Source organism: Dermacentor andersoni, chromosome 9 (assembly GCF_023375885.2).
Source record: "Dermacentor andersoni chromosome 9, qqDerAnde1_hic_scaffold, whole genome shotgun sequence".
In the NCBI taxonomy this organism is placed as follows: Eukaryota; Metazoa; Arthropoda; class Arachnida; order Ixodida; family Ixodidae; genus Dermacentor; species Dermacentor andersoni.
This window is the reverse complement of record NC_092822.1, coordinates 47,489,643-47,516,812: the sequence shown is the minus strand read 5'-3', so window position 1 is coordinate 47,516,812 and position 27,170 is coordinate 47,489,643. Positions and strand designations below refer to the sequence as shown.

At 46.7% G+C, this 27,170-nt stretch overlaps 1 protein-coding gene across 1 annotated transcript; it reads right to left on the bottom strand.

Moving 5' to 3' along the window:
- Positions 1-10,106: 10,106 nt before the first annotated feature.
- On the bottom strand, positions 10,107-15,730 carry LOC129383948 (uncharacterized). The gene is made up of 4 exons (XM_055068989.2): positions 15,623-15,730; positions 13,362-13,529; positions 11,674-11,814; positions 10,107-10,769 (listed from the first exon to the last, which is right to left on the bottom strand). Exons 1-4 carry the CDS (start codon positions 15,641-15,643, stop codon positions 10,611-10,613), a joined length of 489 nt encoding a protein of 162 aa, XP_054924964.1. The 5' UTR covers positions 15,644-15,730; the 3' UTR covers positions 10,107-10,610.
- Between the last annotated feature and the right edge of the window lie 11,440 nt (positions 15,731-27,170).

Sequence of the window (27,170 nt, the reverse complement as noted above, 5' to 3'; positions counted from 1 at the left end):
AGCTTGTAGGTACAAACAGCAAGTTTGGTTAGAACGTGCCGTGTGAATGCAACTACAGGTGAAGGAAGGCGTCGGTGTTCGCATGTCAAACAGGTTGACATGCTTTGAAGCACAAGGAGAAAAGACACAAACTAAACGTACATTATGGACTTATCTAACAATAAAGTTCAGCAAAAAAAAATTGCGGACATCACTGGGTAATGTGCAAATGCGCAAATGAAACCAAAACGTGAAATACTTGCGAAAGTGGCAGTTAGCGACATGCTAGCGCAGGCTTCATCCCCTCAGACATTCAGGGTGGATGTCGACGCAGCCCTGAACTTGTCGCACGGATATCGGCGCCAGTCACTAAGACCAGGGTTCCTAGGCATGGCCTCCGAAATAAAAGTGAGCTGTTCTTGCACATACGCGAAATCCGATATCGGAGGCTAGGCATCTCGCACATACAAGGGGCTTTGCCAGTGGGTTGATTCCTGCAGGCGTCGACGAGTTCCCAGAGGCCGTCATTTACGCCATCAGAAATTCACCTCACCGGTTGAATTTTGTTACATCTGAAATAAGTTGTATTGCTAATTCGTTTTCTTGAGGAGCAGAGACGTTAACTTCGCGGTTGTAGGCTTCATTTATATAATAATATATTTGTTAACCATTTACCAATGGTTAGGAAATATTTACCTTCCACTTCGTGTTATCTTTTTTTACCTTTATGTTTAGCCTTTTATGAAGCCGGGTGCTTGATCTCACGAATAGAACAATGAAAATATGAAGCGGACAAGGTTCAGATTTGTATAGTCGCGTTTTGGTCATAATATCGTGTGTTGGTTGAGATTATATGTAATATCGGGAATCACTTCCCAACTAGGAAGTTCTCTCTCGCAAGGCTACACAAATTAAACGTCAACCGATAAACAGGCGTAGCCAGGACTTGAGCGTATTCGTGTCGGATACACAAAACACGCTGGGCGGTCATTAATTGTTTGCAAATATTCTGGCTCACATATTTTGCAGGACTGCATGCCCAGCACCACAATGAAATTTGTTTGGGAATGAGCTCGTTGTTGATCGCTGACAACTTCGCTTGGTGGCAGGTAACTCCTTGCGTGTCCCAAGCACCTTTCACACGACTTCCTGCGATGTAAAAGACACTTCGATAAGTTTCTCCAATAACTTGAGCAACACATTGGCACGCTACACCCCGTGGTCAAATGTCGCACGACATTTAGACGAGTTTAACAAAAATTCTTTTGGAGAAATGTTTTCGTTTGGAATTTAACTGAGTTTCTTGTATTTTAGCATGTATTCCAAACTAAAAGTTGTGCACCCGTGGCCATCCTAAATGATGACGCCTTTTTTTTGCGTTTTTCTGGTGCAATATTGATAAAAAATTTTTTGCATCTTGTGTCCCCTGCATAAATATATGTTAATGGCCCGCATCTCTCTCTCTCATGAAGAATACATTTGCTGGTCGGTACGGGGAAATCATTGAAATGAAATATTTTCTGGTACCAACTGTAGCATTCACTTCGACGTTCAGAGCGACAACCCAGTTGTTTGCGTCTGGCGACGCCGCCAGCCAAGCTCTTCGAACAAGCCGGATGATGTCGTATTGCAGCTCCCCACTCCCAGCGTATACTGTAAGATAAGCTACGTTCTTGAAAGAGAATAAGGTTATAAATCTGTCTGTAATTGGCGCCCTTACACGTAAAGAAAGGTGTAACGGGTGTGAGTTTTAGACGTATTTGCACCCTTATTCAATTTTTAGGCTGCAAATTGTTTTGCAATGTAATGTATAAGACTCATCGCGCTTTCCGATGACTGTTCAGAATAGCGACTGCGCTGGACTGATGGTCGAGAGAATCGGTTGTTCCTGTGCCCGGCATAAGAGAGGTGCGCCGGCCAGCCTTCCGTCGACGGTCAAGGAGACACATGTTATGCATGTCGCTTGTGAATTTGCAAGTAAAAAGTGTTTTCGTGATGAGTAGAGGCAGGCCGGAAATTGCAGGAAGGGTATGGGTAGTGGAACAGGTTAGGGCATAGCGAGTGCTTGGAATTCTGAACGTGTCACTTATCGATATTTATCTTTACTTCGAGATTACGTTGTCGCAGCTCCGGAATAACGTAACCTCGCTGCTATCACGTAGCGCACTCACTGTGCCTCTTGCGGAAGTACCCACTGCGGTACCTCATCGGGAAGTGCGGTCAATTACCTCTCATCAGTGGAGTTCCTTACGGAGGGAGCAATCATTCGTGATGGAGTTGCACGAACAAGCTTTGTTATTGAAGTTAATGTATTAACGCGTGCCTCCGTGTGTGTTTTTCAATTGGTCCAGGCAGATCTGCTGTACTGCAAGAACGACGGCACTTTGCCACACAGGGTTAGACGAAACGAACAGAAAAGCTACAGATTTCGCCAGCTATATCAGTCGCGGTTAACGACGCGATAACGGGCGCGCACCTTATTGGTACAGAAAGCTGAGTCCATGCGTTGACGCAACAGGATGATTCTCAGCACATTGTATGCAAAATAACATGTCGTTGACAAGTGTAGCCATAAAGTCACACCTTGGTCTTATTCATTTGCAGCTTCGAAGGAAAGTTTCCCGTCTCTGCCTTTTTCAAAAAAATTTTTTTTACCATTTCAAATAATTTGTTTACCAATCTAACTCACCCCAACAAGACTTCATTTCAGAGCCTTCGTACATGTCGTCGCGTCTTGATCATTGGTTTAAGACGTTCATTCCTTTCTGTCGCACAAATGTTTTCTCTGATTCATTTCTGCCAAAAACCAGTGCCGAGTGGAACCGCCTTCCCGCATCCATCGCCTGCATCGAGGAGGCATCATCTTTCAAGATTGCAATAACTGATTATGTTTTGAGTTTATCACCTAAATACCGATAATTGTTTGAACGTGTTGTATTTCTTTATTATTGTACCCACCCCCTCAGTAACGCCCTTCTGGGCCCTGAGGGTACTGTAAATAAATAAATAAATAAATAAATAAATAAATAAATAAATAAATAAAAGCTTCCATCATGTTAACATTGACACAAAGTATTGCACGGCGTCAAAAAGCATGTTCTGCTTTGAGTAACCACGATAGCGGGCTGACGCTGTCCTAGTAATTTTCTAAGAGGGAGGAGGGAGAGGTCGAAAGGAGGCGGGCAGAAAGAACGAAGGGATGTAGCACATCCGAAGTGCTCGTGGCAAAGGCGTAGCAGGTTGGCCACTTAAATCACTAACAGTAACCACGAGGCGACAATGTCCCTTTTGTTATTGGTTAAATAGTTAGTTTATACACATACAGGGGCATCACGGCCAAGAAACGCATTTGATACTGGAATGAACGAGCGCAAATAAGCTTTTCGAAAAGTCGTAAATGACTTAAATGTTGGGAGAACGTGAAATTCCTGGAAATCATTATGCCCAGCCGACTGATTTAAACTCAACAATGGGTCGGTTGGCGACTCGACCATGGCACAGCCTACACTTGGTCTGCTAGCTGGTTCTTCATCGAAAAAACGAGGAGATGAACAGTGGTGGGGGCTTGCGCAGTTATCACCGCCTAAACAACTAAGAGAAAACTACAGCACAAACAAACAGAGCAACAACAGCGTCTAAGGCAGTTCAAATGAGAAGTAAACTTTTTTTTGTCGACATACACACCTTGAGCAGTCCCCTATATTGTTTCCGCAGTAATATAATTTCTTGTGCTATGCCGCCGGGGACACACACAATATTTCGGAGAGGCATGATTGTAGACATTCTCAATTTCTTCGCCAGATTCATGTATTCGCAGCGTCGACGGTATTCATTTGGCTAATATTAAAGATGATGTCGACATGGCCCGTAAACATTTCAGCATCGCTGGTTACGAAACCGTAGCAGCCAGACATCACTTTGTGAATTACAATTGTTGTACGCACTCTCACCTGAACGCGAAGCATGGTGATCGACGGCATTATTTATCCTGCAGCGAAGACGTCTAAGACATGGCTAAGGCCATCTCATGCCACGGGAAGATTCGCCGTCCCTACGTGCCAAGGCAAGGGAGTAGAACTGTCATCCGGTGTCAAGCGAGTATCGAGGAAATCTTGTGCAGGCTCTCAGCAGCTGTTTTGAGGACTCCTGCACAGAACAGAATGAGGCAGCAAGAATGAAGCTGGTTGCGTGACCGGAAGGCTAGCACGGGGAATCAGTTGCAGCTTCATTACCGTCAGCGGAGAAAATGCGATGCTACTGTTGATGATGACGATGAGGGTTAAGATGATGCCATTCAGAGCTGTGGCACGTACCCAACGTAGAGAGTCGGCCAAGAGCCTCCTGGAACGGGGAAAGTAGACCTAGAATTTTCTTTTTAAGCCTAAGAAATTTTCAAAAGAGAAAGAAAAGGAATTAGTGCTTATTTAGCCTGACATGAGCTGCGAGTCAGGCTACAACCCTCTTTTTTCTCTCTAGTGAACAGGAAAAAACCGCGCCGCGTTCTTTATTCATGCGAATAGCATTCTTTGGCAACTTTGCCCGATTTGCGGTTTGTCAGAGATACTTGGCCGACAGAGATAGCATGTTGCTGGCTGCTCTCTCTACCAGTACACAATTTGGTTCTTTGGGAAAGCGAAAGAAGAATATTAACGCATTAGCACTCTTAGGCCTCGGGCAATTTCCTGGGATTATACATGGTTGCATCTACGTATTTATGGTTGTACTTTATAACCGTTTTCCCGTCTACCTGGGTCATTGGGAAGTCCGTGGTCGAATGGGTAGCCCATCGGGCTGTTGCTCTGAGAGAGCAGGGTTCGAAATCAATCATCGGGCTAACTTGGGTCAATGAGTATGTGGCAGTGTGAACATAACGTGCCGCACTTCAACGAACCTATTTCCTGCCGACATGGGTCGTTGTAGATGTGGGGCAAGCTAGGTGCCACCGTTCAAAAAAAATCTTTGACGCTGACTTGGAACACAGGGTGTGTACCACTCGGTCTGTGCTGGTCTTCAATGAATCTCTATCATGCCAACTTCGACCTCTGGGTATGGGCCAGTGGGTGTGCCCCACTCTTCCATGAACGTCTTTGTCACCAGTTCGGGCAACAAAGTTTTTGCCACAGGGAAGATGCCTCGCTTGACGCACACTCAGTGGCACATACCGTGAACCAAGTTGGCGGGAAGTTAATTGAAGACGGGCACACTTACCCAGTGCATTCATGGCGGAGCTCGCTAAAGCGTTGACGTGAAAGTCGTTCATTTTAAAGCAGCACCTACCCTGAGCATCTGTGGCACAGCCTGCAAATGCGTCGGTTCATTTAGCTCGTACTTAGTGTTTAGGATACTAGTTCGCACTTAGTATCTCTTTAATATAGAAGAGGGTAAAGCAAGTTCCGGCCCATGTATACAGCCGAGGAGCCGATCATATCATATTGTCTGTTCTCGCTCAGCGTTAAATGTTAAGGCTCCCGGCCGTAATCATCAAGACAGCCAATCAAGCTGTGGCCCTTTTACGCAGTCAAAGTAGGGCGACTACAAGCCCACGGAAACTTGCGCAGGGACTTACCCGGGGCTGATTTCCCCCCGGTTGGAAGATGCATAGGAGGATTTGGTCGAGAGACTTGTGGAGTTCCTGCGAATCAGGAAGTTTGATACATTATTTGCGAGACAAACAGTTCTTCAATGCTATAGTAATAACACGCTGCCGATGCCCCACTGCCTAGGTATGCTAAGAGTTCTCACTCATACAGCGTTTGGGATCGTGAGGTATTTACACTTTATTTAAAGCATGAGCCACGCTTTTGGCTTTGCTGTTCGAGACTTATATTCACATTTTAAAAAAACAGATACATTATTTGTTAGGCAGTTGAACAGTTCTTCAATGTCATTGCAAAGACACGCTGCGGACGCTCCCACTGCCAATGTATGCTAAGTGCTCTCAGTAAACCATTGTTTGGGATCGCGAGGTGCTTGCACCCTGTTCCAGAAGGACTTCTTCTTGGGCAAGTTGGTGCTTAAAATGGAACAGAAAAAGAAGACAGTGTTGGCCGCTTCGATGTCTTCCTTTTTCTGTCCCTTCTTCACGAAATGTATTGCGCGCCACAATCAAGTACACCTAGGGAAGGTTCACACTCTATTTAATGCGTGAGCCACGATCAAGATTCTGGCTGTGCTTGTCGAGGCTTCGCTTCACGCTTAATAAACTCCATTCTGACGGGGCTACAAGAAGGTGTGTGGTAGGGCGAATGGAAACACGCTGAGAGACGCTGTGCACTTCTATGGTCGTGCTACCAAATGGCTATTGGCGAATCTTACACCATGAGTGCCACGTTATTTTCATGCAGAGCGTGTGATGTGCGAAGTGTGAATAGTGCCGTTTCACTCGAATGTGCTGGACACAGAGCAGACGAAGTGCAGGGGCCAAGAAACACAAAGCCACGAAGGCCATAGAGAAGAAGTGAGATCTGCTTGCATAGTTCAGTGTGTGAGGTGATGAGGAACTGTGCGGGGATCGCGTAGGTAGAATACACTTAATTAGTGCGCTGAAAGAAAATCCCGTCATTAAGAAACAGAAAACAAGCACTGTATACTGTTGTCTTCGGTGCACAAACAATGGGAGGGTTTTGAACCCACAAAGAGAATCGAACTACGGATTGGGAAAGGCGTCGTTTTTCGAATGTCAAATTGGTTGGCATTGCTTTACAACACACATTAAGAAACAACGCATAAACAAGATATACAGGGTCGCTTTACATACAACTGACCAAGGACAGGAAAACGTGAGGACTAATAGGGCATTATATATCTCTGCATGAAGTCATCCGAGAGATTGTGCGAGAGGAGATCCGCCAGCTCGGAATTTCTTCCATGGCACCAGCAGTGGCTTCTGTCGCTGATATTGTTCGGGAGGAAGCTCGACGGGCCTTTTCGTCGCCCGACTGGCAGGCGGTGCCGCGAAGGTTAACCTACACGGAAGCTGTTTGTCGTCCACCTCCCGCCACTTCGATGATGCCGACATCGTCAATCACTACGACATTGACGCACTGGTACTGAGTGAAGGCGTTTCCATTATGAACACTTTAGCTACACGCATACCTTTACTTGCACGTAATGAGTGTAGACATAGATGTAGACACTGAATTTAGTGGCACATACTTATGCTGATGATTTCACGTACAATGGCACAAACTCACTGGGGGGGGGGGGGGGGGAGGGGGTGTTAGGCCACGAATCGGGATGTAATATTATCAACAAATAAAAAAGTTACGTAAGCGAAGGTACGAAAGAAACCGAAAACATCATCATCAGCCTATTTTGTGTCCACTGCAGGACGACCACTACAGGACCACCGGATCGCAGGGAGAGAGCCCTGCGATCTCCAATTACCCTTGTCCTGCGCCAACCGATTCCAACTAGCGCCTGCGAATTTCTTAATTTCCACACCCCACTTAGTCTTCTGCCGTCCTCGACTGCGCTTCCCTTCTCTTGTCACCCATTATGTAACCCTAACGGTCCACCGGTTATATAATGTACGCATTGCATGACCTGCTCAGCTCCATTTCTTTCTCATGATGTCAATTAGAATATCGGCTATCCCTGTTTGCTATTTGATCCACACCGCTCTCTTCCTGTCTCTCGACGTTACGCCTAGCATCCTTCGTTCGATCGCTGCTTGCTCGGTCTTTAACTTGTTTTCGAGCTTCTTTGTCAGACTCCAAGTTTCTGCCCCATGTGTCAGCACCGGTAGAATAAATGCCGATAACAAAATAAACTAAAATAGTGTTTAATGAGGTACTCAGCCCTGGATAAAGCACGTATAGCTACAAAGGAATTAAAATGATTTTAATGTCTATAGTACTTGATTTTTGAGTATTGTTTTTATTATAATGGATTTGCCTTTTTGCTATTTCAATTTTACAATTCCTTGAAGGACACCACACTGGAGGAGTGATTCCAAGCCTTCTTCCTTGTGAAGGCTCTGTCACGTTTATTATGATAATGATGACGATGCCTGTGTTGGCGCCTGCCTACATACGCACAACCTCAGGAGCTCCAAGGAAACACTGCTCTGCCCGAGAGAGTTTGCTTGCGAATACGACCTTCATAAAACGGATCTGAGGGGAGCCCCAATACGCCTCTCAACCGTTCCCCCCTCTCCATAACACCCCGCTTCCCATTCAGGCTGCAGACCAGGCCTGTTCTTTCTGTGTCATTAAGGAATCTAAGAACAGGCTTCATGTTTTGGTGCTTGTACTTGCACATTCGCCATTAGGCACTGTGAACTGTTATGAGCGTGCTAGACGCTTCCATTTTTCGCCCTCATATCGCCGACACTGGCCGCTAGACAGGCCATGAAAATGATAGACTATGCCAAACGGCAGTGGCTCACTTTTCATCACTCGTCTGAGTGTTGTGCGCTTTGACGAGATCAAGCTCACAATTGTCCGTGCTTCGGATATTGATCGCGAACATGTGCACTCATATGAAGAACATGCACACTTGCACATTTTCACTACTCGGACAGTCTTGCCTCGTGATAAGCGATCGAAAGTGTCAAGGCAAACGTATACAGCGTCTCTCCAGTTTTGCTTCCGCCACACGTTAGGCTGTGTTTGGCGCTGCTGTCAACTCTGAAAAGCTTCAGAGCAAGGCACATATTGACAAATGGCCACTGGCCTCCCGCAGTAAGTTTGTGGGGTCTCTTGGGACAAAATAACGACACCAGAGTAGTGCAAACAATCGCAAGGTCATTTACTGCGCCTTGTGTACACTAATCTAGCCAGACTAATTATTACGCATAGAAAACGCCGATAGTCGCGCGACAAATCTGGAAAGTCCAACTCATCGTGACCGGGTTGATAGCGAGCAAACATGTGCGCCTCCATGCAGGACACCAACGCCTAATCGCTTGCGTGTACGGTTACGCGAACGGTGGCGCGTTCGAACGATCGTGTTCGTCGATTTCAGTGTCCTGCTCCTAAGCCTTTCGCAGGACGGTGGCGCGAACAGTGGGCGAGCGCGCGAGACGCCCACGCCGCTCACCGCGACGCCAAGCCAAAGAGAGCGAGCCTGCTCCCTTTCGCGCCCCAGTAACCCCTCCGTTAGGTGGCGTTAGCAGTACAACACTCGCGCCATCTCTCGTAATAGGCTGCAACCACACCGATAACCGCCGGGGCTTAGCTACGCGAAGAAGCCGGATTACAGGAACGAGAGCCATGCGGGGAAAACAACGTCCAGGGACGCGTGAAAGTCGAGGATTCGAGCGTCCCCACAAGTTTCCCGCGTAGATAGCGCAGAAGTCGCGCGCTAGCTGCGCTGCAGGGTGCCTATAGCAGCGTTGCTCAGACGACAGCGTGGATAATACCAGCAAGCCTTGTTCTGGCACGAATCAAATGCAAGATACATTGATGGCGCATAGTCTGAATGTGTTCGTTCGTTAACGGTTGACATCGTACTGCGGTGGGAAGTGCAGTGGGACTGATCTTTCTGCACAGAGAGAGAGAGAAAAAAAACTTTTATTTTTACGCCAGCGTCCGGCGCTCAACCCTGGTGGGTCAGGTACCAGTCCTCACCCAACACGTCTCTGACGTGCTGGATAAGCATCGGCAGGAGAATGTTAGTTGCATGGGGTGGTGGAGTGAGCCAGTCCGTCCATGACCGTGGCTTGATGTTAGTGGGAATGTTAGAGAGGGCTGACTGCAGTTTGGGTTGAGTGTGAGGGCAATGCCATAGACAATGCTCTAGGGACGGATATTCCATGCAGTTCGGGCATTTCGGTGGCCCAGGCCTTGAATATAATGACGGAAAAGAGGAGTCACTATTGAGTTTGTTTGAAGTCTTCGGAGAAAACCATCACAAAAAAATCTCCAAATGGAAGCCCGCCGTCTAAGGCCGCCAAGCGATCTACCACTCCGGAGCCGAAACGTCCCAGAAATGACAAGAGCCAGCCAGCCTCTGATAACGGTGAGCCAGTCCGTCCAATCCTACTTACTAATTCCTCACAATCCTCACCTAACACTTCACAGTCAACCCGCTCTATTTTACGGACTCCAGTCCTTCATTACTCGTACACAGAGAGCGTTAAGAGAGTAGATAAAGCTCGTTCGTTCATGTAATTGGATAGAGGGCTCTTATAGGATGCCACTGAACTGAATTCTGGCTGATCAAAGTAAAGGCAAAATCATGATCTGGTCGAGATATGCCGTATTAAGGGACTCTAGAATAATTTTGCCCGGATGAGGTTCTTTTACATGCGCCCAATGCGCGGTAGACGGTCGTTTTTGCAAACCACCTCCACCGGAAGAAGGCTTCCGTAGCGGGTACCGAGCCCGTTACCGCTCACAGCGAAGTGAGCACATTTCTTAGGATTTTATTCACGCGTGTGTTGATATTTCTTTACTGACGCTCAATTATAATCGTATAAACGTCGAACCAAGGACGTAAAACAAGTCATCTGCTCTCCTAAGGAGATGCGGTGTTTTTTTATAAGCAGCTTTTGGCTGAAAGCTAGTTGCCAGCCCCGACAACCTTGGGCGACAGCTTTTGAAACTGTCCCTCGTTGAAGCGTGGACAGGCAGCCGCTTCTGAAGCACAATATCCCAAAGCCGACCCACGAAGTCCCCGGGCGCCGGTTATTTGTTGTCGTCGATCACTTTGCGGATTTCATCGATCCGGTTGTTGGTCCCGTTGCACGATTGAGGCGCCATTCCGTGAGTGACGTTGTAAACGCTCCATCCTATGACGTACTGGCTGGTTTTCGCGTAGCCCAAGTGGCGGTAGGCGGCGACCATCTGCACAGAGTGAAGTGCGCTCACCAGTCGGGACCCCTGTTTGTCAAAACGACTGATGTCGTAGGGTCTGTTGATTTAAGAAACAATGCCCTCAAGAATGGAGTTTTCACCCAGCGATAACCTTTACATAACACTAAGGAAGCTATTAAACTTTGTTAACTACACATGCCACAATATTCAAATCGAAACAAAGCCCGATCGGAATCAAAATGTGCACTGCATTCAGCTAACGCTGTGTCTAGAAAAAACAACATTTAGATTACAGAGATTACGCGGAAAGGACAGTGCAAGAAAGTCTACATGTGGAATTTAATAAGGAAGCGGTTCGCAGCCAAACATGGTAATTGAAGGGTTTACGGTACTACAAGACGGTGTATGCCAAAAAAAAATATTCTTCCCATCACCCGGGACTCATGCTTCACGCGCATGTATAAACATCAACAAATTATAGCAACAGGAAAATTTACGGGGTGGTATTGTTTTAATCGTTAACATAAGCTTCTTTTCTTTTTTCCTTGGTGGCGTGTAGCACAATTCTACTTCTTGAGGTGGTTTACTCTCAGAGGGGGGCATTTTTTGTGCCAGAAATTTAAAAAAAAATATTTCCATAGTAACAAACGTTCGCTAATCAACTTATAAACACATACCTCTATAGCACACATTGCAATTCACGAATTTCAGCCGGTGACTTCGAGAACCATATCAAGCTTCGAACGAATTCTGAGCATGACAGCATTTGTGAGAGTTTCATTCCCAAAGGTTGCTGCAACGTGCCTGAAGGAGAACTTTTGTCTTTTAAGTGATGTTGAACACACAGCGACGTTTCAGTCGTGGTCTACGGTGCAATGGTGCCCGAGTCTAGCTGCTTAAGCACAGCGAAGACGTGCCGCGAATGCCTGCTCACCTTGTGTCGCACCGTCACTGGCGTTTCAAAGGACACCACGCTGGGGGGGCTGCCGTGCTTCGGGGCAAACATGCAGTCCCCTCCACCGAAGTACACCGCGGATGTGCCTCTTGCGTCGTGCTGGAAGAAGTCTTTGCATCCCTGAAAGACAGAATGCCGCTACAGATGCTATTCACGGCCAGAGTTATTTACCGACACAGTAAGCGTGCAACCTACGCAATGTTTGTTCCCCCAACACAAAAGGTCACAAGCTTAGTCTTCAGCAATTTTTATATTTATGCACTGCATCGTTCGCAAGCTATGACGAAATAAAAGCAGCGAATCAGGCACTGTAAAAGTGTGCGAACAATCTTAAAGATTGTGCTCTCGAGGAGAAGCAGCACTAAAATCAGTGGTAGCGGTCAACATGGTCGATGGTCGTCGAATCTGGACCCGTATTGACAAAAAAACATTTGTTACGCTACAATTGTTCGTAAGGGAAAAATTTCAGCCAATCCTTAGGCTGGACATATTATTGGCGAAGGAGGTTAGGCAATGGCAAAGAGCACTTGCAGGCAAAAATATTTGTCAAATGGGGACATAGACTCCAGCGTCCAGTCAAGCCGCCATTTTTACATGGATCACAGTACATTCCTGAACAACTTCTCGGTCTCGCTTACATTTGGAAATGTAAAAAAAAGCATTCGGCATCGCGCGCAATCTGATGAGCCGATTAACACTGTCGCACTGATTGCGCTTGAGAATCCGCGACAACATTCAAGGACTTTGCTATAGCGTAGGCGCACGTTGCACCGAGCGACAATCGACAACAGTGACAATTCGGTGAAAAGCGGTCACCGTGAGAAAAGCAAAATAAGTACGTGCGCTAATATTTTAAGGACACTTCTAGCCAAGTCGAATTCTGTTTTGGCTGAGTTAACTGTTTTGGTGACACGTGTGAACGTGCAGTGGAAGTGTTAGCTCGCTAAATCCTGCACGTTCCTCGAACGAGAGCCACAGGTGTCAAAACCAATCGCTACAGGCAGTAGAGCAGACATATCGCAATGAAATTTTGCAGGAATCGAGTACATCTCGCGCTCAACTGTTGCAAGCTACAGGAAGAGGTGCCGTCAACTTATTAGGCCGGTAATGATAAAATTCTTTATGACTCATCATAGACAAAACGCGTTCAGCTGCTTTAGGGAGTTAACGAGGTGATCAACAGCCTTTATGCACACTTCTGCTTTTGTCAGTGATCTAGATGAAGGCTACGGCGTCTGCGAAAGATTGCGTCTCATACCTTAAGAGGCGTTCCAGTGGTCTTCCGTATCTAACGTATCGCATCTAACTAACGTATCTGCTGATATTGACAACGCAGATGCACTAAAAGTGTTGGACATGTTCCTCTTTGCATTTTGCGCAGTAAATATAGCCTATCCATGCTTATTTCCTGCCTCTCGAGCCTTATAGCGTTCTGGGATTTGGACAGTATTCCCATCCCACACAAATTTTAATGTCACCTTCGTTGGAGCTCACGGCATGTATACTCATCGAGTCACTTCACCGCCGTACGTGTGATATTAGCGATGTCATTTAGAAGCTTAATAATCGGAAGTTTCAAGGACGCAAGAAAGGAAGGCTTCTGTTGTCCAAAGATCTGAACTTTGCGTAAACCGCGAAAATGTTTCTCGTTTTCTACTTGCACTTACCTTGTCGTAATAGCCAGTCGAATGATCGTAGGAGAGGACGAGCCCGACGTCATTGGTGCCTATGTCAGACATTAGCACGTGGGCGAATGTGTCAATGCGTAGACTGAGCGTCAAGGTGAAGATTACGTTCGGCGCCGAGACGCTGGCTATGAGATCAACAGCGTCCATCTAAGACAAAACAAGAGAAAGATTATAACCAAAGTTCTATTCTGCAGACTCCTGTTGCCTCACCCCCCCCCCCCCCTCCGTATACACCACAGGTGTCGCACTTAAGCGGAAAAAAAAATGGAAGAACAGACCATCGGTGATTTGTGGCAGGCTCTGCCCACACTGCCTCAACACGTCATTGGCTTGACATTGTTCACAGTACTACATTAAGGAGCTTTAGCTTGGCCTGATACAAAATACGTTACCGTAACACGTGACACATTGGATACACGATACATTTGTGTCTCATACCGCTCCCTACAGTGACAGATTAGTAGGAGCGTGTAGCAACATGGCAGTGCCCAGACAATGCCTACATCACCCGTTTTGATTCCAATTCGCCCTTGCTTCTTGCTCTTCGATGTAATAGCAAAACATGAATGGTCGAATCAGCCATACCTTTGTCCTATCTCAATCTGAGGACGATGGATTAGAGATGTTTTGTACTTAATATTGAAATTAACTGTTTGTTTCGACGCTGCTATGCCTAGAGAGACGGCACCGAGCCGGGAAAGTTTTTATTACCACGTGGACAGACGCCGCCAAAGGATTAGTGCTGATAATGCGTTGGCGATGCGGAATGCTCTGAAGGCCTAACACTTCGCTGCATCATTAACTTGATTATAAGGTCTAGCACATTATGAGACAGCAGTATGCTAAACAGTTGATCTCTCTACGTGCCTACTACAGCGATTTCGCGGAGGACCAAACCTTTCAGGTATATTACAGTAACCACTCCCTGTTTCTTGTTGAGTTTTCCGCCAATCTACTTTAAGCGAGAGATCAAAGGACACCATGTGAAGGTTGAGTGCAACCACTTGGAGGCACACTTGCTGGATTTTTGCACGTTCCCGACGCTTCTAGATCATTTAGGAAGGAATTACGTCTAGATCTCAACCAAGGAGGGCGCACCTCTTGTAACTAGAGCGTTCGCTCGCGAAGCCGTAGGATATGTTTTACTTATTCATGATAGGGCGCTGAAAAACGTATAGGACCGGACACGCGCACTTGTTTGGCTACGTCTGTGTCCTGCATTGTTTATCTGTGCCACACCTACACCTTCAACATTCACCAATAATACTACCACTAAACGATAAAATAAAAATAACTCGCTGCAGTTGCCTTGACCCAGTACCTCGAGAAAAGCGTCGTGGATCTTTTCCTGACCGCTATGTGTGCCACGCTCACGGGATTGGCCTTCTCCAAGTGTCAGGACAGCAAGCTTCGTTACATTGCACGAACTGGGAACTTCCTTATTATATTATTATTATTATTATTACGATGATTATCATTACAATACCCAATACCAGCATCAAATTCAATAAGCTAACGAGTATCTCTAGGCCTCGACATAAACATTCAGCTTGTCTGGTTGAGCAGTAGTATGACTAAAACCACAATAAGTCTCCATAGCTGTACATTAAAATGCAGCAACTCCTCAACAAAGTCAACTCAACTGGCAGTTCTTCATTACTGCCCGCATTAACGTGCAAAACACGGTGTAGAAAACTGACAAAGCTACAAAAAGAAAAGAGAGGAAAACTGGGCTAATTGGAATTCAGACATCTCAGACACTTACAACACTTGGGAGAAAAAAAGACACCCTATAGAAGAACACGGAAAACACGAGAGAACATGAATAGTGCTAGTCTTCTTTCCATGATACTGTGTCTCTATTGTCCTGTCGTCTTTTCTGTGTCCTTCGTCTAAGCGCCGTAAATGTCTCAGGTGCCAAAGCCAGGAGTTCTGCAATCGCTCATTTGATCACGTTTGGCTACTTCCTGGTCTTACCAATACATGCTGCAAAGCCGGTTGGTACATGATTTTAGCTTAGTATTAGCGCAATCAGGACACTGACAAGAAGGACAGGACAAGTGCAGAATTACAACTTCTCAGTAGATTCACGGCAGTTTGAAGTACACTTCCCGTCCTGTCCTTGTCGTCGACGTCCTTTTTTTGCCCGCTATTCTTAACCTTAAATTTTTTGGCCTCTAGGTTTTGTTGTGCGGGTTATAGGCTCTGCACGCCGCAAGGCACGTTGGGCAGTGACCCACCATTTTGATTTCGCTCGACATCGGCCAGCAGGCGTCGCCCCAGGCCGACGACGGTAAGACGTACTTCGTTTGTTCCTCCGTCAGCGTGACGATGAAAACAAGGCTGATGGAGGAGATGCTGCGAGCGAACAAACAATTGACGATTCAAGTTAGTGACACAAAAAAAAAAAACTAGTTGACGTGGTCTATAGAACAATCGCAGTTTCGACACCGCTACATTGAGTACGTTTCTCAACACGACAGGACATGTCGTGGCAAGAAAAAATAGACGAACAAAGCACTGCGCATAAAGCAAAAGACACTTGTGACAGTTACATTCTTTTGTGGAACGGTTAACAGCCAGTGCAATATACCAAGTTCGCGCTTACTACATCTGATCTTTTATCAAGTTTGTGCAGTCCGCTCAGACGTAGACAGTAGTGTGAAGCATAAGGACGACACTGTGTATGATGGTAGCGTCGTACTACGAAGCCAATGTCTTTCTATGGCTGCTGAACGGCGATGACCATGGGTCTGTTGCTAGCGTAAAAACAAACAGTGGTTGAGAACAAGGCCACTCGTTCGATTATCGGCTACGGCGTTCGTATTTCAAGAAGGGTGGGGTGCAGAATTTTAAGAAGAAACAGTGGTTATATGGAGGTAAATGTGACAGAAATGCGTTACCCCTACGTCGCACCCGTTTGAGGTCCCGGTTCCGTCCTCTAAATTACGTTCACCACATTGTAAAGTGTTGTTCAGAAGCTCACTCGACACATGTCCTGCCTCTTCGAGGAATGCAACTCATGGTGGCCCGGAGCAGACCACTGTAAGGTACAATATATAACTGGATTTTTGAATGGGTCAAACGTATTTAGAAAGATGAGAAGCACAACTTCGCGCTCATCTTTAATTTATTTACCCAACAGTTTCGGTCGGTGAAGCGAGCTTTATATATATATATATACTGTTACGGAAGAGTGAGAGAAGAGAGAGGACGAAGAAGATCGGAGACGCTGGCTGCTGCGTGTTGTTAGTGGTCAGCCACCTTAGCTGTTCTGACTCATCCTGTATATATATTGTAAATATAGTTTTATATAATCGCAACATCCCCGTAACAATATATATTATATATATATATATATATATATATATATATACTTATTTTCGTTTTGGCATTCCTAATGCTAACACATGAAATGCGCTTCGGCGCCAACCCTTGGGTGGCAGATTAAAGCACCTCAGGTGATCTGCAACTATTCCCGAAGCATTCATTACAGGGTTACTGACGTAGCACTTGTGATACCTTGGGATGTTAAACCCTACAACTGTCAGACCAGCTATCATATCCGCATGACGATAGTCGTTGCCAACCTAATAATAAAGGCGATATGTACGCTGTCCAACTAAAACTCAATTAGCATTGTGGTACACCTGTTAGACCAATAAGACCTAAATATTTATTTACCTGACGTCAATCGTTGTCGCGTGCTTAAAGCATCCCTTTTCTCCGTGAATTTCTGTCTTTGCATTACTGGTTTCGAAATAAAACTTGAACGTTAAGGGCGATTGTTCTTGGCGATCCCGATATCACTGCTCAACCAAAGCAAGCATTGTAGCTTGAAACAACAATCTTTTATTTTCGAATTAGCCTAGCGTTTATATTAGTTGAGTAATGACGATATTAGGCTGTGAGCAGACTCCAGCAGGTTCGGCTCTCTTTCAGAGGTTAAGGGCTGTGCGCCTATGGGTAACATTACCATACCAACATTACCATACCAAATTACCAACAGGTATAGCCTGTTGGTAATTCGTTGGTTGTCGCCGAGTATAGGTACGGCGGCACTAGCGGACACAGACGTGCGGGCGCCCCGACACTCGCCGGTGTGTCTGCCTCGGTAGCAGTCGGTCTCCGATATGACGTCACTGTAGCTGGAATCAGCGATGATTCCTGGCAGAGCCGGAAGGCGGCAGTGAGTCCTTGCACCGCCTAAAGCCCCTGTATACCGTGTGTCCCGGTTAACGTTACCCGTGCCGTTCAATGAAAACAAAAATTAAAAAAACATTGCGCAAGGTAAAATCGTAAGACCTACGGTGTTTGGTCGTCGTACTTCTGGCGAGCAAACGCCGTAGGTCTTAAGATCGTATCCCGCACCATGTTTGTTAAATCCTGCTTTTTTTTTGTTGAACAGCTAGGCTGACGTTAGCTGGAACACCTTACATGCTCCCAAAGCGAGGGACAAGGCTGCCGCTTACAGCACATTCGAATAGTCGTTCTGATCGCAAGGTAAATGTGTACGTGGTAGCGAAGCTCTCGTAAAAGCCCATGAGTGCAGAAAATGACGCTTCACCAGCGGTTTCTGGTGCTCAGCGGCATCTAGGTGATGAGAGGATACTTCCCACGGAAAAAAAAATTAAAGCAGGAGCGACGCCATATTCTGTAAAAAAATTGGGGACGTAATTTTTGTTATTAACGCGAAATTGCAAGTGTTTGCTTTTTTTTTTTTGCAGGCTTGCGATTAGGGCAGTATTCTTAAGCATCTTGCAACTCGACACGAGTTTGCTGAAGATTAAGCATTGAAAATTTCAAACTCCACTCGACGGGTGCTTTAGTTCGTTGTTTTCCCTCAGTTTATTTCCACAAACAGTGCTGTGTTAGTCATTTGTGATTTTGGTTTACTGACGTGCGCCTAAATCTAAGTACACGGGTGTTTTCTTATTTCGCCCCCATCGAAATGCGGCCGCCGCGGCCGCGGGATTCGATCCCGCGTCCTCGTGTTTAGCAGCCGGACACCATGTGAGAGAATGTTCTAGCCGATCCCGAAGCTGTATTTATCGTTACTGGAGGCGAATATTTGTGCACACGGGACCAAACTCTCGAGCACCACACTTCCTCAAATCCGGCACGACCGGACGTTCTTGCACGCTGCAATCTATAGCAATCCTGTAGAAGCAGTGCCGAATACGGCCGACGCCGTAACACAGCTCGAACATGCACCGCCGTCTCACCGGTTGATGGCGCTGAGAAGGCCCTCGTAGACGCCCCGTCGTATTGTGAGACTGGACGGCTTGAAGGCTATGAAGTTACGGACTTCGTTGGGACGTACGCCCTCGGTTCTCAGAGCGTTGCTCAACACCTGCGAAACAGGAGGTCAAAGCACGAGTGCATTAACCCCTCGGTGAATGAAACCACTCCCGTGATACGTGCTGTGGCGAGTGGGTGAAAGAGAAATCCGTCTTCTATGCTGTATTGTTGATCTCCCGCGCCATTTTGGCGTCACCGCACGCGTCGTGACGCAGAAGCGTTGCGAAACTGTTAAAGGACGAAACAAAATTCGAGTAGGCTGTGTCAGGAGCACAGCCGCAGTGGGGTACGCGAATCGTCTTGTGCATGCTGCAGAAGCTCCATGGGCACGAGGGTGCAGAAATGACGTGAGCAAATATACAAGTTACATTTATTCGCGCATTATAAAACTTGCCTGCTTAACTTAGGTTTCATCTAGAGGTGAGGAAGGGGTGGGGGGGGGGTTGCGGTCTAGTTTTGCAATTGTACTTGCTCCCTATTCGTAGTGGGCCCGTCTGTTTTCAAGACGGCCTTTGGGCACTACAGGATAAACAAATGACCCCACCCTGCTGGTGTCGCTCGAGTCTGCCCTGCGCCAATGGAGCCCGCCGCACTTGTGGATGGTTGGGGCTCAAGCGCTTCGCTCAAACTCCTGCGCTGCACTCCCTATGGAAACAGACCCTTTTCGCCTTGTCAAAGAGGTTGGATATCCTTCTGTCTTGCTCCCCAAGCCTCCTAAGTCACCTCACTTCTGAACCCTACTTTTTCAACGCAGAGTGCCGTAGCCGAGCAAGCTTCAAATTTCTGAAAAACATGGTGCCCTTGTAGGCCTTATGACTCCCGGTGAGCACAGGTTTGAGTTAGATTATACCTACTATGTCTGAGTAAGCGCTTTCAAACGCGACCACTCCCGTTCGGATCGACAAACGTACTGCCGATCTATGCCTCTGTGAACGGCGAGTGAAAGGCCAAGTTTCTCTACAATTGCGTCATGCTTGAATGTGCGACAGTGGCGCCATCTGTACATGCAAGACTAGCATGACCCAGCAATGGCCTTTTTTCCCTCTCCACAGCTATACTAAATTGAGGCGCGTAGATAGAACGGCTGCAAAAAAATATAAGCGATCATACTAGTAAAACTTTGTTAATAGGTTCCCGTTTAATAAGTAATTCCGGTTTAAATATAGTCGCTACTCGTTCTCCGCCCTGCCGCCCTTGAACTTAATTGAACTTGAACTTGAACTTAACGAGCATGTGATTGCCGAAATGTTGTGCGCGCAGACAAAGGCAACGACTGCAGTCACCACCGATAGTGACATCAAAACATAGTGACCATGACGTGTTTAATTGCAGACTAGAACATACATCACACCAACGACACTAAGCAGGATCAATCCTGACCTTCCTACTGAATGCCCACACTGCGGCCACGAATACAACAACTTCGAACACATGCTCTGGCTGTGCCCTGCCAACGCGGGCACGGACTTTCCTGACCAGTCCTCCTGGGACTCAGCGCTCAGAAGCACAGAGCTCGGCGCTCAGCTCAAGGCTGTCCAGAGGGCCCGGGCCGTCGCCGAAAGACTCTGTCTACCGGCCCTGACCTGGGTGGAGCCGCCGGATTGATTTTATTCTTTCTCCCCAGGACCTATATAAAGTTCGCACTCACTCCCTCACTCAGAAATTCGGCAGACGCACTTAAGACTGCTTGCGCGTGGGAATGGGAAAACAATATACCGTTTGTAGACTTCGGAACGTCATGAACGCGCTCATTTTCTAAACTCCATGACCTGGCGCTACCTCCTTCCCATTGGCTGCGCCGTCCCGTGCCTAATGGCACACACACTAGGCCACACCTCCAGTCAGCCAGATGGATGTGGCGTGACGTGTGCAATGACGCAAGCACTAGGCACACCTTTAGTCAGTCAGAAACATGGAGCTGCCGTGGCGTCGGGGATACGTGCTGGTCTCGCACCCCGGAGGACCGGGTCTGATTCTCACCCATACCAATGCGTACCAAATTTGCTTTCCACAACAATTAATTTACTTTGTTTACAGGAGCCTGCCTAAGAAATCGGACAACAATCCGAACATTTTTTGACGTGCTTTTACTCTTTGCGCCGTCGGCCATTTTAGGTACCATCTTTAGGTCATGCCGACGCCGACGGATTTTCGCGTAATGGCGCACATAATGCATTCGCATTAAAACTGTTACTATAAGCTATGCTCTAAGTTCACAGTACGTAAATTAAAATTTCGAGGTGTAACATACTCACTTTAGCTCAAGATGATAGCTCGGCATTACAGGGTTAAACTTCTGTTCCTCTCCCCACCTGCATTGCCCCTCTCAGGAACGCCTTATCGTAACGACCTCACGGAAAGCCCCACCTGATAGATTCCGCTGATTGGTCCTATCGTGCTCGCTGCGAGCGCCATACTGCTCGGGATGGGCAGATCCCTGAGGATACCGAAGCCGTACAGCGGCAGCGCTCGGTGCTGTCGGATCGTGCGCACGGTGTCCTTGAAGTTTTGGGAGCTCAGTGTGCGTTGGGTCCCTCTGAAGTCAACCTGGACCAGGCTGATGGCGAAGAGGAACCTGTACCCCGTCCCGTTCGGCAAGAACTCGTACGAGTCGTCTGCGAGAGACGTAAGGTGATGGGTCAGACGGATGCGAGTGTCTGCAGTACGATTTGAAGAGAAGCTATTCGTTGCTGACTTCATACGTTTGTGGCCTATCTGGCGATCTGGCTAATCTATGTACGTAACCTATGAATTTCAATACTTTGGAAAGCCACTCACAAAAGATATGAATATGTAGGTCTCGACGCCACGAGAAGCGTGGAATAGTAGCGGAGTCATTAAAGTTAACGGCACCAGCTTAACGAGCGCCAATACAGTAAAGAGCTAAGCACATTCCACCATTGACTCCCTTATCTCCGGGATCGGCTCCCCTGACATTTTGGTACAAAAAAAAAAGCGTATCAAAGAAAGTAGACTCGAAAAAGGACAGAGACGATGATCTGCATGGGAAGCAAGAGAAGAGACGGGAAAGAGCGCTGTATTCAGTCACTTCTCTTACTTCCCATGTAGATCATCGCGCTGCTAACCAAAATGCAACATTATCAAGATGCCTGTTCAGCCACCCTTGCGACTCAAGAACTCACGTATAAAAAAATTAGGATCAGGAGAAAATGGTGAGGTCTCACAACGGAATGAACGAAATAACGCCTGTATTACAAAACTTCATCCAATTACGCGCCATTGCTTCATTTTTAATGTCCCAATTTTACTAGCTATAAATACACAGAAAATGTACGTCGACCTTGTGTTCTTACGCATCAACTTTGTTTGAAAAGCCTTTTTAAATGCTGTGTTGCGGAGGTTATACGGAGGAAGTAAACTACACTTGCAAAAAAATGTTGCACAATGTCCTTTAGCATCGGCTCTCTCTTCAGTCGAGCTTCTTGCTACTGTTGCTCTCTGTCACTCTTAATATCGCTACACCACGTTGTCTGTGAGTGGAACACCTTAATCTTCTTCGACACAGGTTCCACCGACTTAGCGTCACGTATTTGCTAATATGACCCAATTACTTTACCGCAGTTATGTAGAGCGAGATGAAGAGCGCAACCCGTTCTTTAACGACGTTCCGCTGCACGTCGATGAGAGAAAGCCCACAGCTACCTCCCGTTAAAGATACATGCAGAGTGATAATAACTTGAGCTTCACTGCCTAATTACATATCCGCAATAATTATTTCAAGCGGCACCCTTCGCGATGAGTATCTATGGGACGCTGTGCCATATGATTGCTTTGGTGCTTACGATGGCACGTTGAAGTAGCTTTCGTGTACGTTCGCGGGTTGTTAAGCACTGTTGGGAGCAGGTCGCGTGCAATTTCTTTCATGGGCAAGAGCATAAAAGATGGAAACATTACGCATTTTGGTGGCTGAACTGATTGCCGGATTTTTCCGCACTTCAAAGCGTCTTCGTTCATGCAGAATGTTTTACGTATAGCTGCACGGTTAATCTCGGAGCCCGTGTTCCGTCATTTGCTGCTGTCTGTTTTGAGTTAGAAGCGCACGCACGAAAGAGGCACCGTAGTCGCCTAAATAATGCCGAGATTTTGGTGGGAACGCGTAGCCACACTGAGTTCTTCCGTTGGAGACCCATTGGTAATTCGAGCTGAAAGGCCTTATATTGTGGAAACAGATACTTAGTGATTTCAATTGTTAAACTGCGATTTCTTCACAGCCGACGCCACCTAGGAGAACGTAGCGTAATACATACGGGGGTAGGTTCCGTTCGACAAGAATGGAAGGTCTAGTACAACGTAGTCGCACACTCCCGGATCTGGAAGTGCTTGAGACAGCAGGAAGAAGTGGTCGGATATGTTGGTGGCGTAGACTGGAGACACCAAGTGACACACGAGTGGAGGTTTTGCTGCATACAACAATATGAGGCGAGAAAAGAGCGGAACGATATTAAGAAGCTCTACAGCATTCTGGCACGTAATTCTTATTTTATGGACAGATTTGTTGAAGTTACAGCAGTATACACTACACGGACAACATGAAAAGGGGAACATTACTTGCCTAATACATTACCTAGGCAAATTTATTTATTTAGTTATTATACCTCAAGGGTCCCATAAGGGACCTTACATGAGGGGTGGTTACAAGGGATAAAACAAAACTACAGTAATTGAACTAGTTGCAATAATTAAGTAACTATTTGAACAGTATCAAGTCCCAGTGGCGGCATCGAAGCTGGGCGATACTCAAACAAAATATACTTAGGGAAAATTCAGAGGATTGGGTGACTTTTTGAGATGCCCCGTCCCCACTACGTTCTACGAAATACATTCAATTTCTTATTTACTCGAAGCCCTTCTTTCGCGTACCGCAACACACCGGGGGGACGCCAGTACATCAACTAACACTCTCGACGAGGGGAGGAGGGTTCTCTTCAAAGCTTGCAATGAGCTCAAGGTTGCTGCTTGATCGACATGACTTCAGCATTGATAGTTGCAGCGAGGTGAGACATCTTATACCTCCACGCTAAGCGCCACGCAACAAACGAAAATATCCAAATGATGCTAAAGTGAAAGATAAGTTCCTGTGTATTAGTATATTAGCAGCCTACCATAGAACCCTTACCCTGACCCACTGTTGCCCTGACTCTTACCCAAAATACACTCTTAGCCAGTCAGGCGGTAGGGTAAACGAGGCGAAAATTCCGGCAGAAATCATCTGAGGGTGACTGTCAACGTTAACGCGACTATCATTGAAGCACTATAGCGAGACAGCCTATGGCCACCGCCGAAACACGTCATGTATGATGCAAGTGCTGTAGTTGGGCTCCTGTCACGCGCTTCCCTTTAGACACGCTGCGCCATCTAGCGGTGCTACGGCAAAGACCGCGCGTAGCCCGTTACCGAATATACATTGAGGCAAGATTGTATGAATATTTATGAAAAGGTTTAGCATGTCCGGTATTCCGCTCAACGCAGGTGGACTGGGCGTTTTGCCGAATGTGCGGAGGCATAAGCGCCGATGGATGGATGGATGTTATGAGCGTCCCCTTTGGAACGGAGCGGTGGCTTGCGCCACCAAGCTCTTGCTACTATGCTGCCTAATATCCTACCTAGGTTAACCAATGAAAAAAGAGAAAAAAAACACTATGAACTACCACGTCCAAATTTTCTGATACCCTATTGCGAACTGTGCTTTTGTACGTCTCCGTCTTTTGTCGTTTCCCTACTTTTCTTCCACCAATCCTCCAATCGCCTCTTACTGATGTCTATTGCGGACCTGTTTGCTTTACCACTGCTCCCGCTGAACCCAAGGGCTTCAAGGAGGCCAGTGGTGCCTAAATCTACCGCTGGATAGACGTCTTCACATTCTAATAAAATATGCTCCGTCGTTTCCCTAGCTTTACCGCAGCAAGCGCATGCTTCTTCTTCCTTCTTATATCTCGCTTTATAGGTGCGTGTTCTAAGGCATCCCGATCTCGCTTCGAAAAGTGATGAGCTTCCCTTTGAGTTATCATAAATGGTTTCTTTCCTAATTTCGTTTTTTTCCCCTTAAGTAGTTACTCATGGCAGGTTTCTTTTCCATTGCCGCCACCCATGAGATTAATTCAGCCTCTCTGACTTTCCGCTTGACCTTCTTTGTTGCTGTGTTGCCCACCCCACAGGCCGCATACTTGCTGGTAAGCTTCCTAGTTCTTTTCCTCCACTGTGAATCAATGTTTTGCCTGTACAGATACCTGAACACTCTCCCAGCCCATTCACTTTCCTCCATATTCCTCAGCCGTTCTTCATACTCAATTTTACTGCGAGCTTCCCTCACTTCAAAACTAGTCCAGCCCATATCCCCTTGCACAGCTTCATTTGTAGTCTTCCCGTGAGCGCCCAATGCGAGGCGACCCACTGACCTTTGGTTCCCGTCGAGTCCTGATTGTACCCCTGATTTAAAGCAAACAACCGCATTTCCAAAAGTAAGTCCTGGAACCATTACCCCTTTCCACATACCTCGGAGGACCTCGTACCTATTGTATCCCCATAGCGCTCTGTGCTTCATTATGGCTGCATTTCTCTTCCCCTTGACTGTTATGGTTTTTTCCTGTGTTTCCATATATCCGTTGCCTTCGTTTATCCATATACCAAGGTATTTATATTCTGTTACCCGAGGTATTTCTTGGCCCTGTATCTCCACTGTCTGTTCACTGTTTTCATTGAATACAATAACACCTGATTTTCTAACACTAAATTTCAAACCTAAATTGTTGCCTTCCTGTCCACAGATATTAGCCAGACGTTGCAAATCACTTTGCTTGTTTGCGAGCAACACAATGTCGTCCGCATAAAATAAACCTGGGAGTTGCTGCTCTATTACTGTACCTGCCTGTTTGTATGAGAGATTAAACCCGATATTACTTCCTTCTAGCGCCCTCTCCATCCTCACCATGTACATCATAAACAGCAGCGGGGATAAAGGGCACCCCTGCCTCAGTCCCTTGTTGATATGAACTTTCTCCGCGCCAATGGCGGAGCAGCGACGCCACCAGGTGGCTGTACAGTGTAGGCCGCTTACGTGTGCGCCTGCACCTATCCGGAAAAACGCCCAGTCCGCCTACGTTTTGCGGAATACCCGATACGCTAACACTCTCTTATGACGCGGGTTCAATTCGGCCCAGCACTGGAGCAATTTTAAGGGGCATTTTTTGTCTTTGTACAGAGACACATACTCAGTGGAAATACCCAGCGCTCCAAGTTGGCATGAAAGTACTTCATGCATTAGGTGAGGCGTAAACTCGCAAAGGCTCATGGGACTCGTCGTCTAATTCACGTGTTCGATCGATCGGCCAAAAGATAGTTATCTTAAATGACTGCCTGTGCTCCAGTGGCGTAGCCAGAAATTTCGTTCGGGGGGGCTCACATTGCAGCTCGGCCTCCTCCTAAGAGAAAACATTAGGTCGGATGCTCCTATCTAAATATATGTAGAAGGAGAATTCGTTTTTCTCGGAAACCACTGCACCAAATTTGATGAGGTTTGTTGCATTTAAAAGAAAAACTTAAATTCTAGTGTTTCGATTGGGGTTGCGCTCAAGCGAACGCGGTGCAATCCGTCGAGTCCCCACAGTGATGGCGGCGAGCGACCATTGTTTCTTTTTCTCGTCTGCTAGCTAGAAAGCGTCCAAAGCTCTGCAAGGCGAAAATGCACTCGGCCAGAGAAAACCGAACGCGCACCGAACTGCGCCGCGCGGTGGTCGGGGCAAGACGAGAAAAACGCATGCGCTCTGGCTGGCCCTGGCAGCCCACGGGTAGGGAAGCGGACAAAAAAATTGATGAGTCTCAATATGTCCTCGCGATTAAAAGTCAAAGTAGAAAAAATAAATAAGAACGTAGTTATCTTGGCTGGCTTCAGTGTCTTCACTGGATGCTTGGGCGCAGGTGAACAAAAATGTTGATATTTTTTTACGTGACAAGACGGCACGAATGAACCACCACAACGCTTCGTCTCATCGGGCCTCCATAGAATAAAGAACAAACTTTGTCAACTTGTCTGATAGTGTGTTGATTTGGCTTGTCTCGTTGTATGGCCCGATGTACGACTTTGGAAAACTTAACGCACATTTGGCGTCAAATATTTATGGGAACATTAAACTAACAAAGTTCCGCAATTGAAAATCTAAAGCGCACGTTTGGAAATGTCAATGCACCTTTCACATCAAAAGTTTATGAGAACTTTATATACATAAAGTTTCGGAATTGACATCCACGGGCTCCGTAGATTCCATGATTCCAGTGTAGATTCCGCGGCCTCCGCGAGATGCCGTGGCAAGCCCGTTCGTCATCAAAACGCCCTTGAAACTTTGTGCTCGGATGGGGCTGCTTGCGTTATGTGACTCCCGGTGCATGGGCGTTGCCGCGAAATCCAGCCCGAGTTCGCAATTTTTGCGGTGAATTGGCTTTTCGAGCGTGAAAAAGACGTTCTAAAGAAAA